Source organism: Hypanus sabinus, chromosome 1 (genome assembly GCF_030144855.1).
Source record: "Hypanus sabinus isolate sHypSab1 chromosome 1, sHypSab1.hap1, whole genome shotgun sequence".
Lineage (NCBI taxonomy): Eukaryota > Metazoa > Chordata > Chondrichthyes > Myliobatiformes > Dasyatidae > Hypanus > Hypanus sabinus.
The window spans coordinates 22,298,950-22,312,932 of NC_082706.1; the positions used below are offsets into that span (position 1 = coordinate 22,298,950).

A 13,983-nucleotide genomic window follows, 5' to 3' on the forward strand; every position below is an offset into this window, starting at 1 on the left:
CAGTAAGTCCATTAATGTCCATCCCCTATAGTTCACAAAGCACATTCCAGTCAGTAACCTCAAAGCAGCCCGTCAAAGTCTTGATAGCCTCTGGTGACCATTTCTTTACTGTCATAGTGGTAATGAGCTGTTGCTGTACTTTGGGCTTATACAAGGGCATGAGGTGAACCAGGTTGTGATCTGATCTTCCAAGTGGGGGGAGAGCTGTGGAGCTGTATGCATCTTTAACATTTGTGTATGCGACTTGTATGACACTTGACGAATTGATTGAAGGTCAAGAGAGAAACATGGTTGGTCTCCCATTACTGCAATGAATGCATTGGAGTGTTGAGTCTGGAGTCTTATGACGGTAGTGGGTATGACATAACAAGCAAACTCAGGACTGCGTCGGGAAGGCAGGATGTAAACAATGAGCAATATGGCGTAGCTAAATTCAAGCAGCAGATAATACAGACACAAATTCACAGCAAGCATTTCGATGTCTGGACTGCAGATTTGTCCTTTCACAGAAATGTGACTGGGATTACACCATCTGTTGTTCACAAGCACAGCAAGCCCAACTCCCTTCTTCTTACTGCACCTTAGATTAACTCTGTCTGCTCATAGTGTTGAAAACCCATTCACAGCAGCGTTGGAATCCAGGATTTGCTCGTGTAGCCACGTCTCGGTGAAACACGTGACATGCATTCTCAGTATTAGTTCTGTGTCCTCATGAGTATTACTAGTTCCTTCATTTTATTTGCCAGCAATCTTACGTTCCCCACAATGATAGGAAGGAGATATGATTCATATCTCCATCTCCTATTGTGCTGCTTTTTACCTGATCTGCAGCCTTGGTACCTCCATCTCAGCTCATTTGGAATATCGAGCTTCTGCTGGGCAAACAAAGGCTGCTTCCTGGCTGCTAGTAGCTGCTCCCTTGTATATACATTGCTTCCACTACTGCAGTCACAGCACTTGCTGGAATAAAGTATCCCAAGAGCCAGAAGAATGATGAAAATGTTCGAAACAGATTAATGTCTGTTGATATTTCTCAGTGTTGCTAGCCAGTACAAAAGCAAGAGAAAGAAACCTTCAAAATAAAGTTAAGAGAAACACATGAAGCTACTGTAACATGCTGCCGCCTCGCAAAGCACACTCAAGCACACATTAGTGAAGTGCTTTGAGATGTGCTGAAACATACTTCATAAGTCCTATGTTCTATGTCTCCCTGCAAATTCACAAGTGCTGTTAATGAGTTCATTAAAAATTAATGAGCTGAAAATACCACTGAACTCCTGTACTAAAAATGTATACACAACATTAGATTTAGTAACCAAAAATGTACCACCAAAATTAGGAGCCAGGAACAAGCTATTCAAGCCTGCTCCAATATTAGGTAAGATCTTGGATGATCTGCCACTTCTTACCCATTTACCTGCTCTGCCCCTAAGCGTGAACTCATTTACTGATTAAAAAACAATCTCAGGTCTTCCACAGCTCTCTGTGACAAGGAGTTCAAAAGACTCACAATCCTAAGAGAAGAAACTCTCTCTCATCTCAGTCTTAAATGGGCACCACTTTATCCTTAGATTGTGCCACTGGTTCTGGACTCCCCCATGACAGGAACCATCTGTTTAGCATTTCAGCTGTCTAGCCTCCTATGGACCTTTTTTTACTGCATTAAACCACCTCTCATTCTTCTAAACTCCAGTGAATAGAGTCCTAACCTGTTTATGCAACACATATAAATGCTGAAGGAATTCAGCAAGTCAGGCAGCATCTATAGAGGGGAACAAATGAATGCTACATGATCTTGCTGAGTTTTTCCAGCATTTTGTGTGTGTACTAAATATTTCCAGAATCAGCAGAACCTCTTGTGTCCCAAACTGTTAAACCCTTCTTCAAGGAACAACCCTTCTCTAGTTTGTTCCATCCTAGTGAACATTCATTAAAACTGCATCCAATCAAGTAATATCTTAAGTAGAGGATCAAAACTGTTCAATATGGTTTCAATGGCACTTTGTACAACTGCAGAAAAATTTCCCTCAGTTTTGTACTCCATTTACTTGAAATAAAAGCCAATGTTCCATTACCCTTTCTTATGACCTTTCACTTTTGTGCTAGCTTTCTCTGTTTCATTCACAAGGAACCCAAGCCTCTGTTTGCTGCAGCTCTCTGCAGTTTTTCTCTATTCTCTACCAGTTAGAATTACATGCTAATTTGTGCATTTTTTATCAATAAGATTAAAAGGAAAAGCTGGTCTGTCACTTACCAAATCATTCCTTCAAAGAGGTTGTGTATTATAAGATGGGACTGAGTCACTACTATTAACAGAGTCACATGAGTCCATCCAAACTGTGAAGTGAAAAAATCAACATCAAACACCAGGCAGAGAAGGTTGTGAAATCAGACTAGGTTACTAACACATTAGTTTAACAGAATTTAATCAACTGACACAAAAAGGGGCTGTGTGCTTAGCCCCCTGCTATACAAGTTTTACACTTATGACCGTGTCTAAGCACAGCCTCAATACCATATTCAAGTTTGTTCACGACACCACTGTCATCGGCTGAATCAAAGGTGGTGGCAAGTCAGCATATAGAAGGGAGATTGAAAATCTGACTAAGTGGTGCCTCAACAACAACCTCTTACTCAATGTCAGCAAGACAAAGAAGCTGATGATTTACTTCACCATGAGGAAACCAGAGGTCCATGAGCCAGTCGACATCAGAGGATCAGAGGCAGAGAGGGTCAGCAATTTTAAATTCCTAGTGTATTCATTTTGAAGGACCTGTCCTGGGTCCAGCATGCAAATGAAATTACGAAGAAAGCACAGTAGCTCCTCTACTTCCTTAGGAGTTTGTAAGTATTTGGCATGACAGCTAAAACTCTGACAAACTTCCATAGATGTGTGGGGGAGAGCATATTGACTGGCTGCATCACAGACTGGTATGGAAACACCAATGCCTTGCATGGAAAATCCTACAAAAAGTAGCAGATACGGTCCAGTCCATCTCAGGTAAAGCCATCCCCACCACTGAACACATCGACACAAAGTATTGTCACAGGAAAGCAGCATCCATCATCAGGGATTACCACCATCCTGGTCATGCTCTCTTCCCGTTGCTGCCATCAGGAAGGAGGTACAAGAGCCTTGGGACTCACATCACCATGTTCAGGCCCAGTTAATACCCTTCAACCATCAGGCTTTTGAACCAAAGGGTATAACTTCACGCAACTTTACTTGCCCTATCATTGAAATGTTCCTACAACCTATGGCCTCACTTTCATGGACTCATCATCTTGTTCTCAATATTTATTGCTTATTTATTACATTTTATTTTTTCTGTTTTGTATTTACACTGTTGTCTTTTGCACATGGGTTGAACGTCCAAGTTGGTGCAGTCTTACATTGATTTTATTATGATTATTATTCTATTACGATTTTACTGAGTCTGCCCGCAAGAAAATGAATCTCAGGGTTGTAGTTGGTGACATATATGTACCTTCACACAAATTTTCTTTGAACTTTGAAATTGGAGTTTTGTGTGTCAGCACACTATTCTCTACAAAGTCAGCACAGGCACTGAAACTGAACCGTGACTGAGCTGATCAGCCTTCCAAAAGGTTCACATACAAACAAGCTATTCAGTAGGTAACTTGGCCCTTAACCCATTCCACCAACTACTAAAGTTATGGCTGATCTAACTGCGACTTAACTTCACATTCAACTCTATCCACAGTAACCTTTCACTTACTTTATCAAAAAATGCACCTCTGGTTTATAAATACTCAAAGCCTGTAAAGTTAATGAATCAGAAACCAATGTCATTAGCTATGAGTGACTGAGGAACCCACTTGGTGGGTATGTTCTTGATACTATTTTAAAAATGTATAGACAAATTATGACAATTAGTCATTCTGGCACAAAAATAAATCAAGAAAGATGGGCAAATTGTGGGTTGCAAATAAAATTAGGGTTAGTATTAGACCCTGGGTTCTCAGACAAAGCAACAGCCCCAAGGATTGAGTGCAGTTTAGAATTCAGCAAAGGACATAAAGATTGGTTGTAAGAGGCAAGGTGAAGTATGAAACTAAGCTTGCAGTGAACATAAAAGCTGACCATAAAAGCTTCAATAAATATAAAAAGTAAGGAAGGTTAGTGAATCCAAATGTAGGTCTACAGTCAGAAATGGGTTAGTTGTTGGGAAATTGTAGTCAATTTAATATCTTTTTTGGCTCTGCCATCATAAAAAAGAGTTCAAATGACCTCCCATATGTTAAGGAATCAGAGCCTAGTGAGAAGGAAGAACTACAGTAATAAGTACTTAATAGGCCTTATGACTAGCAACCCTCTCTCACATATGAAAATCTGTATCTCAGAGAAACAAAGAAAGTTGCCCCGGAAATACAGACGTAATGCCAGTAATCTTCAAGATTATCAAGCTGTTCCAATAGATTGGAAGATGGCAAATCAAACTCCACTATGAAAAAAAGAGAGGAAAAATCGGGAATTAAAGTTCACCTAATGTTAACAGAAGGGAATGCCACAGTCTATTACAAAAGATCGTATAACAGACATGAGATCAGAACTGGACAAAGTCAGCAAATGCTTATGTCAGGGAAATCAAACTTAACAAATATATTGGAGTTTTTTTAAGGCTATTACTATCAGAAAAGGTAAGAGTGAACCAGTAGATATGACGTACTTATATTTAGGGGTTTTGATAAGATCCCACATAAGATGTTTGTGTGCAAAATAAAAGCACCTGGGATTTAGGGTAATATACTAGCATACACTGAAAATTGCTTTACAGACAGGATGTAAACACAGGAGTAAATGAGTTTTTATTTAGCTAGCTGGAATCTTTCTTTGCCATCAGCTCACACCTCCATCTGTTCACAATATACAGTACCTGCACTGGAATTTGTGGATCCTGGATTGGCATCTACAGTCAACTGATGATCCACCAATAGACAATCCCTTAGGAGAACATCATACTCGACTCAAATGACTGCACTATTCCAATCTAGGTGAGGAAACTGAATGGTGGGTGAATTGGCAAATGCTTGGCAAAAGCAGTACAAGATGCAGTACACTAATATAAGCAGTACAAATGTGAGAATAGAACATAAAGACCTTATTTAGTGAATGTTAATGGTAATAGATTTGGAGCTGAAACCTGGACATCATTGTATGCCAGTCACAGAAAGCAAGTGTTCTGATGCAGTGAGTACTTAGGAAGGTAACCTTCATTGCAACAGGATTTGCGTATAGAAACAAAGATGTCTTGACACTGCTGTACAAAGCTCTGGTAATACGACGTCTGGAACTATATACCAGTTTTCGCCTTCTTATCTGAGGAAGGTTGATCTTGCCATGGTGTAATGGAGAGGAAGCAACAAAGTTCTACACAACTGATTCCTGCATCGGCATATGAACTAACATATGAAGTGAGATTGGATTTATTACCATTTTCACTGGAGTGTAGAAGAATGAGAGGGGATCATATGGAAACTAAAGCGGCTGAGAAGTCTAGAATTGGAGATCACAATCTCAAGATATAGGATATGCCATTTAGATCAACAGATATGTCTTGAACTAGATGATGGCTAGGCCACACAATCATTAAATAGATTCAGAAAGAAGACAGATATATTTCTTACTGCTAAAGGGATCAAGAGATTTGGAGAGAAAGCATTAACAGGGTATTGAAGTGGACAGTCATCATGCTCACAGTGAACGTTTGAGCAGGCTCGAAGGACTGAATACTCTACTCCTGCTTCTAGTTGCTATTTTTTTTTTCCACCACTCTTAAGAAAATAGCTCCAAAGAAGTTTAAGTATCCAAAAGAGAAAATAAATAATCACTCAACAACACACACAAAATGCTGGTGGAACACAGCAGGTCAGGCAGCATCTATAGGGAGAAGCGCTGTCGATGTTTCGGGCTGAGACCCTTCGTCAGGACTAACTGAAAGGAAAGATAGTAAGAGATTTGAAAGTAGTGGAGGGAGGGGGAAATGCGAAATGATAGGAGAAGACCGGAGGGGGTGGGATGAAGGCTAAGAGCTGGAAAGGTGATTGGCGAAAGTGATACAGACCTGGAGAAGGGAAAGGATCATGGGACAGGAGGCCTCAGGAGAAAGAAAGGGGGGGGGAGCACCAGAGGGAGATGGAGAACAGGCAAACAACTAAATATGTCAGGGATGGGGTAAGAAGGGGGAGGAGGAGCATTAACGGAAGTTAGAGAAGTCAATGTTCATGCCATCAGGTTGAAGGTGTTGTTCCTCCAACCTGAGTTTGGATTCATTTTGACAATAGAGGAAGCCATGGATAGACATATCAGAATGGGAATGGGATGTGGAATTAAAATGCATGGCCACTGGGAGATCCTGCTTTTTCTGATGGACCGAGTGTAGGTCTTCAGCGAAACGGTCTCCCAGTCTGCGGCGGGTCTCACCAATGTATAAAAGACCACACCGGGAGCACCAAACGCAGTATACCACACCAGCCGACTCACAGGTGAAGTGTTGCCTCACCTGGAAGGACTGTCTGGGGCCCTGAATGGTGGTGAGCGAGGAAGTGTAAGGGCAGGTGTAGCACTTGTTCTGTTTACAAGGATAAGTGCCAGGTGGAAGATTGGTGGGAAGGGATGGGGGGGACAAGTGGACAAGGGAGTCGTGAAGGGAGTGATTCCTGCAAAAAGCAGAAGGGGGGGGGGGGAGAGGGAAAAATGTGTTTGGTAGTGGGATCCCGTTGGAGGTGGCAGAAGTTATGGAGAATTATACGTTGGATATGTTAAATAAATAATCACTCATCTCTTTTAAATTTAAGTAGGCTAACACTTTACAGTTTTCCAGATGACATGACACCATTAAAAATGTTATAACACCTACTTGGTTCCTTGGAAAATCAAGCATAATGGCTTGACTTTAGAATGCTTGTGTGGAGTATGTAACAATGGATTAGACCTGCTGCTGTACATACCACAATACTGTTGGATAATTGGCTTAGGTATTAGAGTTTGTAACATATCCAGCTAGCATGATACATGATCAATTTATTTCTTATTGCCTCTCTGCCCCATTCAACTACGACAACAGAACAAAATATAACTGGGCCATGAGGGTCAAGTTAGACCCTATACATGCTCTACTACTAAGTGATGGTGGGCCACTCAGGCCCAGACAACGTGGTGGCCACACCAACCCAGATTATCACGTGGACAGTACAGATTGTCTGGATACAGGTGAAAAGTAAATATGTAGTGCCTTACTCTGACCAAGTGAGTTACATACCATGTAGAACTGTAGTCGGTAGTGCTTCTTCACAAGACTCAGGACAAACATGCAGAATCCTGGGAATAAAAAGGTCCAAGTCACCACCTCTTATTTTTGTTGGAAATTGCTGAAATTAATTTAGTTTTCTGTAAATGAACAGTGAAGCCCATTCTTACGTGGTCTCTCTTATATGTTCTCAGAATGTATGGATAGAACTGTTAAACACCCTTGGCCAGGAAGATCCAAGATTCAATTACTTAGTTCAATGACAGTTAACTAGTCTCCTCTGAGCTGCGGTGTAGTAATCATGTTCAGCATTGCAATATAGGAAAGAAAGAGCTACACACAAAATGGGCTATTTGCTCTGGATGCTAGCATTTATGTTCTACACAGTGTTACTTCAACCCTCTTTTTTCCCCCAACACAACTATTTTCCTACCTTGTGTATTTAAGTAGCTTCCCCTTAAATGCATTCTGGCTATTTGATTCAACAAATGAATTTTAAAAGTAGAGTGCAACATATAGGTACTACTGTGTAGCACATTTAGCAAAAGTGTTTGAAGACAAATTTCTGTACCACGGCCTTATCAATTTGGAGCTATCCAGGAAATAGCCTGGTTCACCTCAGTGTTATCCTGTACTGCTAACTGAAAATGCAGCAGCACCACAACCATTCAAATTAATTTTGACAGTTTTCTGAGTAATGCTTATTCATTTAAAAAAGGATGCACTGAGTTTTTCAGTCTTTCCAATATGTGATACTGCTTAGTAATCAGATTCAACCATTGAGAAAAACTCAAACCACAGTTTTCAAATCAAGCAATTTGTGAACATTCTCTTTAACTGAAAACGAGCATTATAAATTTTTTGTGATGGCATAATTTACTTGTTGGAGTTCAGACATGCTGTGGTACAAGAAAAAGTTACGTGTTTCTATTAAGAGACAAGTTCAGTAAGGATATTGAACACCTTGGCATTCTCTGGTTGAGTTATCTATTTAATGATTTAAGCACAAGCTAACAAAGACAGCTTCTAAAAGAGAGCTTAGATTTTCAACCACCAATCAATAAAAAATGCACATTCAAGTTGAAGAAATTTCTTTTAAATCATTCTGAAGCAATCCTGTTTGTGTGTTTCTCCCAATTCTGACCAAGGATCTCCAGTAGATTCAATTGTTGCATAAGGAATCCAGGTTCTACAGTACAATTATAACCTGACCTGGGATTTAACACTGTTAGCCATGATTTCATAATAACAGAGTCCAAAGTGGTTACCACATGCTAACTACTGGCCATAACTACAGACCAAACTCCAGAACTATGGCTGGTTTTCTCTGTAGAAGCATTAATAACTGTCAAAAGGTGACGTCAATTACATCTAAAGACTAACCACAGAGCACCTAAGTGCACAGTACATTTCTGTAAGTGTTGTTTTGACTTCCTGTTAACCTTCAACATATTTGCTGTCTTAGCATGTACAATATATTAATATAATCTCTTATGTTTTATAATTGAATAAGAAACAAAAATAAATGTTTAAATACTACATAAGACAGTTTCCAGCATGCTTTGAATTGTTAATATCTATCTTTTCGTCAAGTCCTGCTCTTTGAGAATTTAGACTTTTATTTGCTGTTATAATTCAGCTTGTATCATTTCCTCTGTGTTTCCACACACATCACCATCATCACTATGTTTAATACCTTTTAACCATTTAATACATAGAAAAAACCTATGGCACAATTAACTCTCAATAAATCATGCCAAAGGTAATGAATCCTATATGAACTAGAATCAGAGGAGCTGATTCAATAGGCCGAATGGCCTAAGTCTGCCTCTATATCTTATGGTTTTATGGACATCGGTGGGCATATTTTATATATTTCCTCCCGCAATAATTACACTGCATTCAAAATGTAACTGCTGTCTGTCTTAAGCATAGATTAATGTATTTGTATCTTCAGTCTACAGATAGACTTGATGCTGCCATTGTCGGAAACAGCTTGGGATGTAATCAGACATTTTGGAACCCATTTGATGTATCTTGTCAGATGGAGTTATCCTATTGTTCAGGAACCCAACATCATTATGTCGTTAATATTCGCTCCTGATCTCCCCTGAGCCACACAGTCCCTTTCCGTTCTATCTCCCACATCAGTTTCCTATGCAACCATTCTTGGCCCCCATACGGAAATCCCTTTAACAACACAGACCCACTTCCTGAATAAGACAACAGCTTTTAGTAGCTGCTGTACGAACTCTCAAATTAGCATCGTAAATGCTGTAGAACATGTTAGACAAGAGGAATTTATTTTTGACATTTCATAATTTGGCATGAGAGCAAAACGCATTTAACTCATTAAAAATGTGAAAAATTACATTTCTAAATAAAGAAGTTTACTGATAAAATCTCTGCAATCATTGACTAAAGACTTTTAGTGATGTTACTTTACAAAATTTCATAAACATGGCACAAAAACACAGTATTACCTGCCAAGTAAAGAGCAAAGGAAATGAAACGATGGTATTTGCTCAGGATCCGGAGAGGTTCCTCCCTCTGAACCAGTGCAAAGAAAGTGTCTGTTACCGTCTCTCCATAGAAAAAGTAATTGGCACATAGTAAGAAATACCTTTAAAAGAAAGACAGAAAAAACTTCAAAAAACCTTTTCAGTGGTAAACAACATTTTCAGATACACTGTATTAATATCAACAGGCATTTTATTTAAATGAACGTATCCTGCCTTAGCTCCTGATACCCTAATTCTGGCTTTTCTTACCTATGGACTTGGAAATTCCAATACTTTTTAGCCAGTAGTTACAAATTTCCACAGACATGCTCAATCAAAACCCAGCTGCCTATACCATCCTCCTCAACCATGATTATTGATCTACATTGGCTCTTAATCCATTTCATTACTAAAAGCTCTCAGTCTACCTTTCAAAGATTTTCATGCTCCATGGCTTTGCCAATTTCTATCTTGCAAATTTTTCAAGTCCTAAGAGATATTTGAACTTCAATGCTTCTGGATTTTTGCTCATACCAAATTTAATTATTAATGGATATAGTTTCAGCTACCTTTCTACATATTTTACCTCCTTTAGGATGTCTCAAAAAACTGCTTATTAAAACTATTCAAATATTTCTTAATCAAATGTCAAATTTTGTTTGATAGCAATGTGTGTAGGTTTGTACGTTAACAATTGGCCGCTGTAATTTGCCCCAAGTGTGTAGGTAAGAGATAGAATCTAGAAGGAGTTGATGGTAAAGGGAGAACAAAATGAGCTACACGTTTTCCGAGTTATTTCTGAGAAAAACTTCAACCAGACAGGTGATGGGGCAGATTCTAGACCCTGGAGGGAAATGAGGCCTGAGAATAGAACAATAGGAAATATTTGGGATGCTTGAGCTTGGTGGGTAAGATGAAGGGAGAGAGGCAGAGTACAAAAGCAAATAGATGACTACTTCTGATCTGTATCCCAAAAATATATAAACTTACTTTTGGAGAAGGCAGGGAGGGTAATTAGGAAGACAAGCATGGTGAAGTGAGACAGAGGGTTTCTCCCAATAAGGAACAGTCTTAGCAACTGACTGTTGTAAACTAGAGTGCTTATTTTGTACAGTTTTATAGTGAAAGGAGCAAGGCTGAGGGGATGGAAGGTGTGGCGGCTGGGGCTGGTGCGACTCCTGGCATGGATGCAGGGGGGTTCATTAAGCAAGAATTCAGTCAGAATTACCACAACTAACATTAGTCGGATCCTAGTGATAAAATATGTTCAAAATACAACAGGATAGAATTGAGAAGCTGTAATTTCCAACCTCAGCACCCTTCATGGCTAACTTGCAAACAACTACTCTGGCTGTTCATATGTATGAAGGCATGCATCTATATTTTCATTTCTTGTGACACTAAGGGCTTAATTTTCCCAGCGATATTTCTACCAGTGTGCCTTCAGGCTAAATCTTATCATGTGCTCACCAGCTAAGAGTCCGGAACCATGGCAGATGGTAGGAGTGATAAACGTTGTAACCAATGAGAATAATCTCATGAAAGCATTTGATCTGCACACACAGAACCTAAAGAATTGGTAGAAAAACAAGCAGCTCATGATTTTGGTTTGTTCAAAGTTACATTTGAGCCTGATCACGTGCAACATTTGTGGAAATAGACAAAGAGTTACATAAATTTTCACAATGATTGGTAAATTTCAACATACTTTTATGAAGATGCAATATTTAGTTTGGAATACATTATAAACAAGGAAATGTTTCGGTTTCAGATATACTCTGAACTCCTCACACAACATTCCCATTACAATTATCAGCATACTACAACAATACCTTTGACAACATACACAGTTGCAATCACACAGGATCCCAGACTTAACTCTGATGTAAAGTTAAGTGCAGATGTGATATAAGATGTGACATTAGCCTGGAAATATCTCTGTTCGAATTTAATCTGTCAAAGCTTAAAGATGTGCAAATCATGTTTCTATCTAAAAATATGTAGGTGAGTTAATATCTGACTTAAAAATTTTACTCGAAGCAATGTTATGTGAATGCCATTAACTCTATGTACACAATGCAGAATCCAGATAATCAAATTTTATTTCTCACTTGACATGATCAACAGATGCTTCTTCACATATTTGATGTGCCAAGGTCATTCATTTTTATTATACTCCAGGAAAATGTCTGAAGTATTACTATTCAACAACATTTACTTCATCAGGCTGTCAATCATACTGAAGTCAACGTTCACTGTCTACTCTTAAGTCAACAAACAGGTTTGCTTCTCTTTAAAAAGAATGGTAGTTTCACTGATGAAATCAGACATTCACAGAGCTGCAGTTTTTTTTAAATTGGGTGTTAATTTTTAAACAATAAAATTTGAGGGGATCTTGCTATTTCTGTATGAATTTTCAGGTCTTTCCTGATTCATTATTCAGATTCAGATTCAGTTTATTGTCATTTAGAAACCACAAATGCAAGGCAGTTAAAAAATGAGACAACGTTCCCCCAGAATGATATCACAAAAGCATATGACAAAACAGACTACACCAGAAAATCCACATAACGTTTTGCAATCCCCAAACCAGAGTCCGGAGAGGCTGCTGTGTATTAATATTGCGCTACTGTCTAGCGCATTCCCCGGAAAGGAGCTCCAAATCCACTAGACAAAAACAAGACCAAAAACTAGCGCTACAAGACCTGCACAAAACCACATAATTACAACATATAGTTACAACAGTGCAAACAATAGCATAATTGATAAAAAAAAACAGACTATGGGCACAGTAAAAATAGTCCAAGATGTTAAAGGACTGAATTCAAAAGAAATCACCACAGTTTCCACAAGTCCCCAGGGTCCTAACAGACTCGCCACCCTGGTGGCAGAAGGGAGTACCCCCGCTATGGACTTCCAAGGCGCCGCCCAACTCAGCCTCGCAGACGCAGCGCACACCGAAAGCGACCTGAGTCCATCAAACCTCCGAGCCGACGACAATCCCCTCTGGCACAGCTTCTCCGAGCACCATCCTCTGCCAAGCATATTAAGACAGCCCCGCCAACGGCCATCGGCAACGCGACCCCGAGGACTGGGGGCCTGTTCTTCCCAGCAGAGTCCCGGACCTCACAGCAGCAGCAGCAACGAAGAAGGTCTTCCTGGAATTTCCCGATGTTTCTCCGTGCTTCCACGTCCGTTTTCAATCGATTATGATTGCACACAACACCCCACTTCACAAATAACGGATAATCAGTTCCAGAGTGGCTGCTGCAAGCTGCGTCGCGCCGCCATCTTGGATCACTATACCTGCTATTCTAATATTACAAATTCAACTTTAGAGCTCAAAATAACAAAATCCCCTGTGATCTGCAGTTAAACCTCTTTTGCTCATCTAGCATTGTGCAAAATAGATCATCTTTAGTTTAATTACTGGTTTGCCCTGAGACAGCTGACTTCAGTTAGGGTAATGATTTGTGGTATAATCATACAATTAGTGTATCAGTGAGGAGGACCAAATCCATCAGGATTCTAGCTATTGATTATTGTACACCAGACATGATTGACTAATTATGGCATCAAGAAAGAATAGCACTACGCTCCATATAATGCAGCCCATGGTCAAAATCTTGCTGTCCAAGAAATGGACCAGGTTCCAGTCATAGGGTTGGTTTGTACACTAAAATCTATTTCAGACTGAAAACCACAAATATCTAGACTGACATTTAGTACTGAGGGAAGGTTGTGCCATCCTTCAAGGGAGGATGATGAAGGGTCTTGGCCCAAAATGGTGACTCTTTATTCTCATATATATATATGCTGCCTGACCTGCTGAGTTTCTCCAGCACTTTATGTATGTCACTCTGGATTTCCAGCATCTGCAGAATCTCTTGTGTAGAATCCTGTATTTTGTACTGGCCAACATTTATCATTCAACTATTAACTAAAAACAGATTACTGAAGCCAAAAATAATGTGAAATACAGGTCAGCTAGCATCAGTAGAGTGGAGAAATAAGTTATTGCTTCAGCACCATAATGTTTATTCAGAATTGAGAACATTTAGAAAACAGGTGTGCTTAAACATGCAGGGAAAGGAAAGGAATGGAAATAACAAAAGGAAGTTGGATGCAAGGTGAAAACCAGAAGAAAACAAACACAAATTGGTGTCAAACAGGAGAGAATGTTGAAGGTTTTGATTGGCCGCTAATCTGTC

General features: G+C 39.5%; 1 protein-coding gene across 1 annotated transcript in view; it reads right to left on the minus strand.

Moving 5' to 3' along the window:
• cds2 (CDP-diacylglycerol synthase (phosphatidate cytidylyltransferase) 2) overlaps nt 1-13,983 on the minus strand; it is a 63,007-nt gene that overhangs the window by 26,595 nt on the left and 22,429 nt on the right. The window contains exons 4-7 of the mRNA XM_059965464.1: nt 11,243-11,340; nt 9,755-9,894; nt 7,284-7,342; nt 2,255-2,337 (exon numbers count right to left, since the gene is read on the minus strand). Coding sequence (XP_059821447.1) covers nt 2,255-2,337; nt 7,284-7,342; nt 9,755-9,894; nt 11,243-11,340 — 380 coding nt within the window. The remainder of the gene's footprint in view (nt 1-2,254; nt 2,338-7,283; nt 7,343-9,754; nt 9,895-11,242; nt 11,341-13,983) is intronic.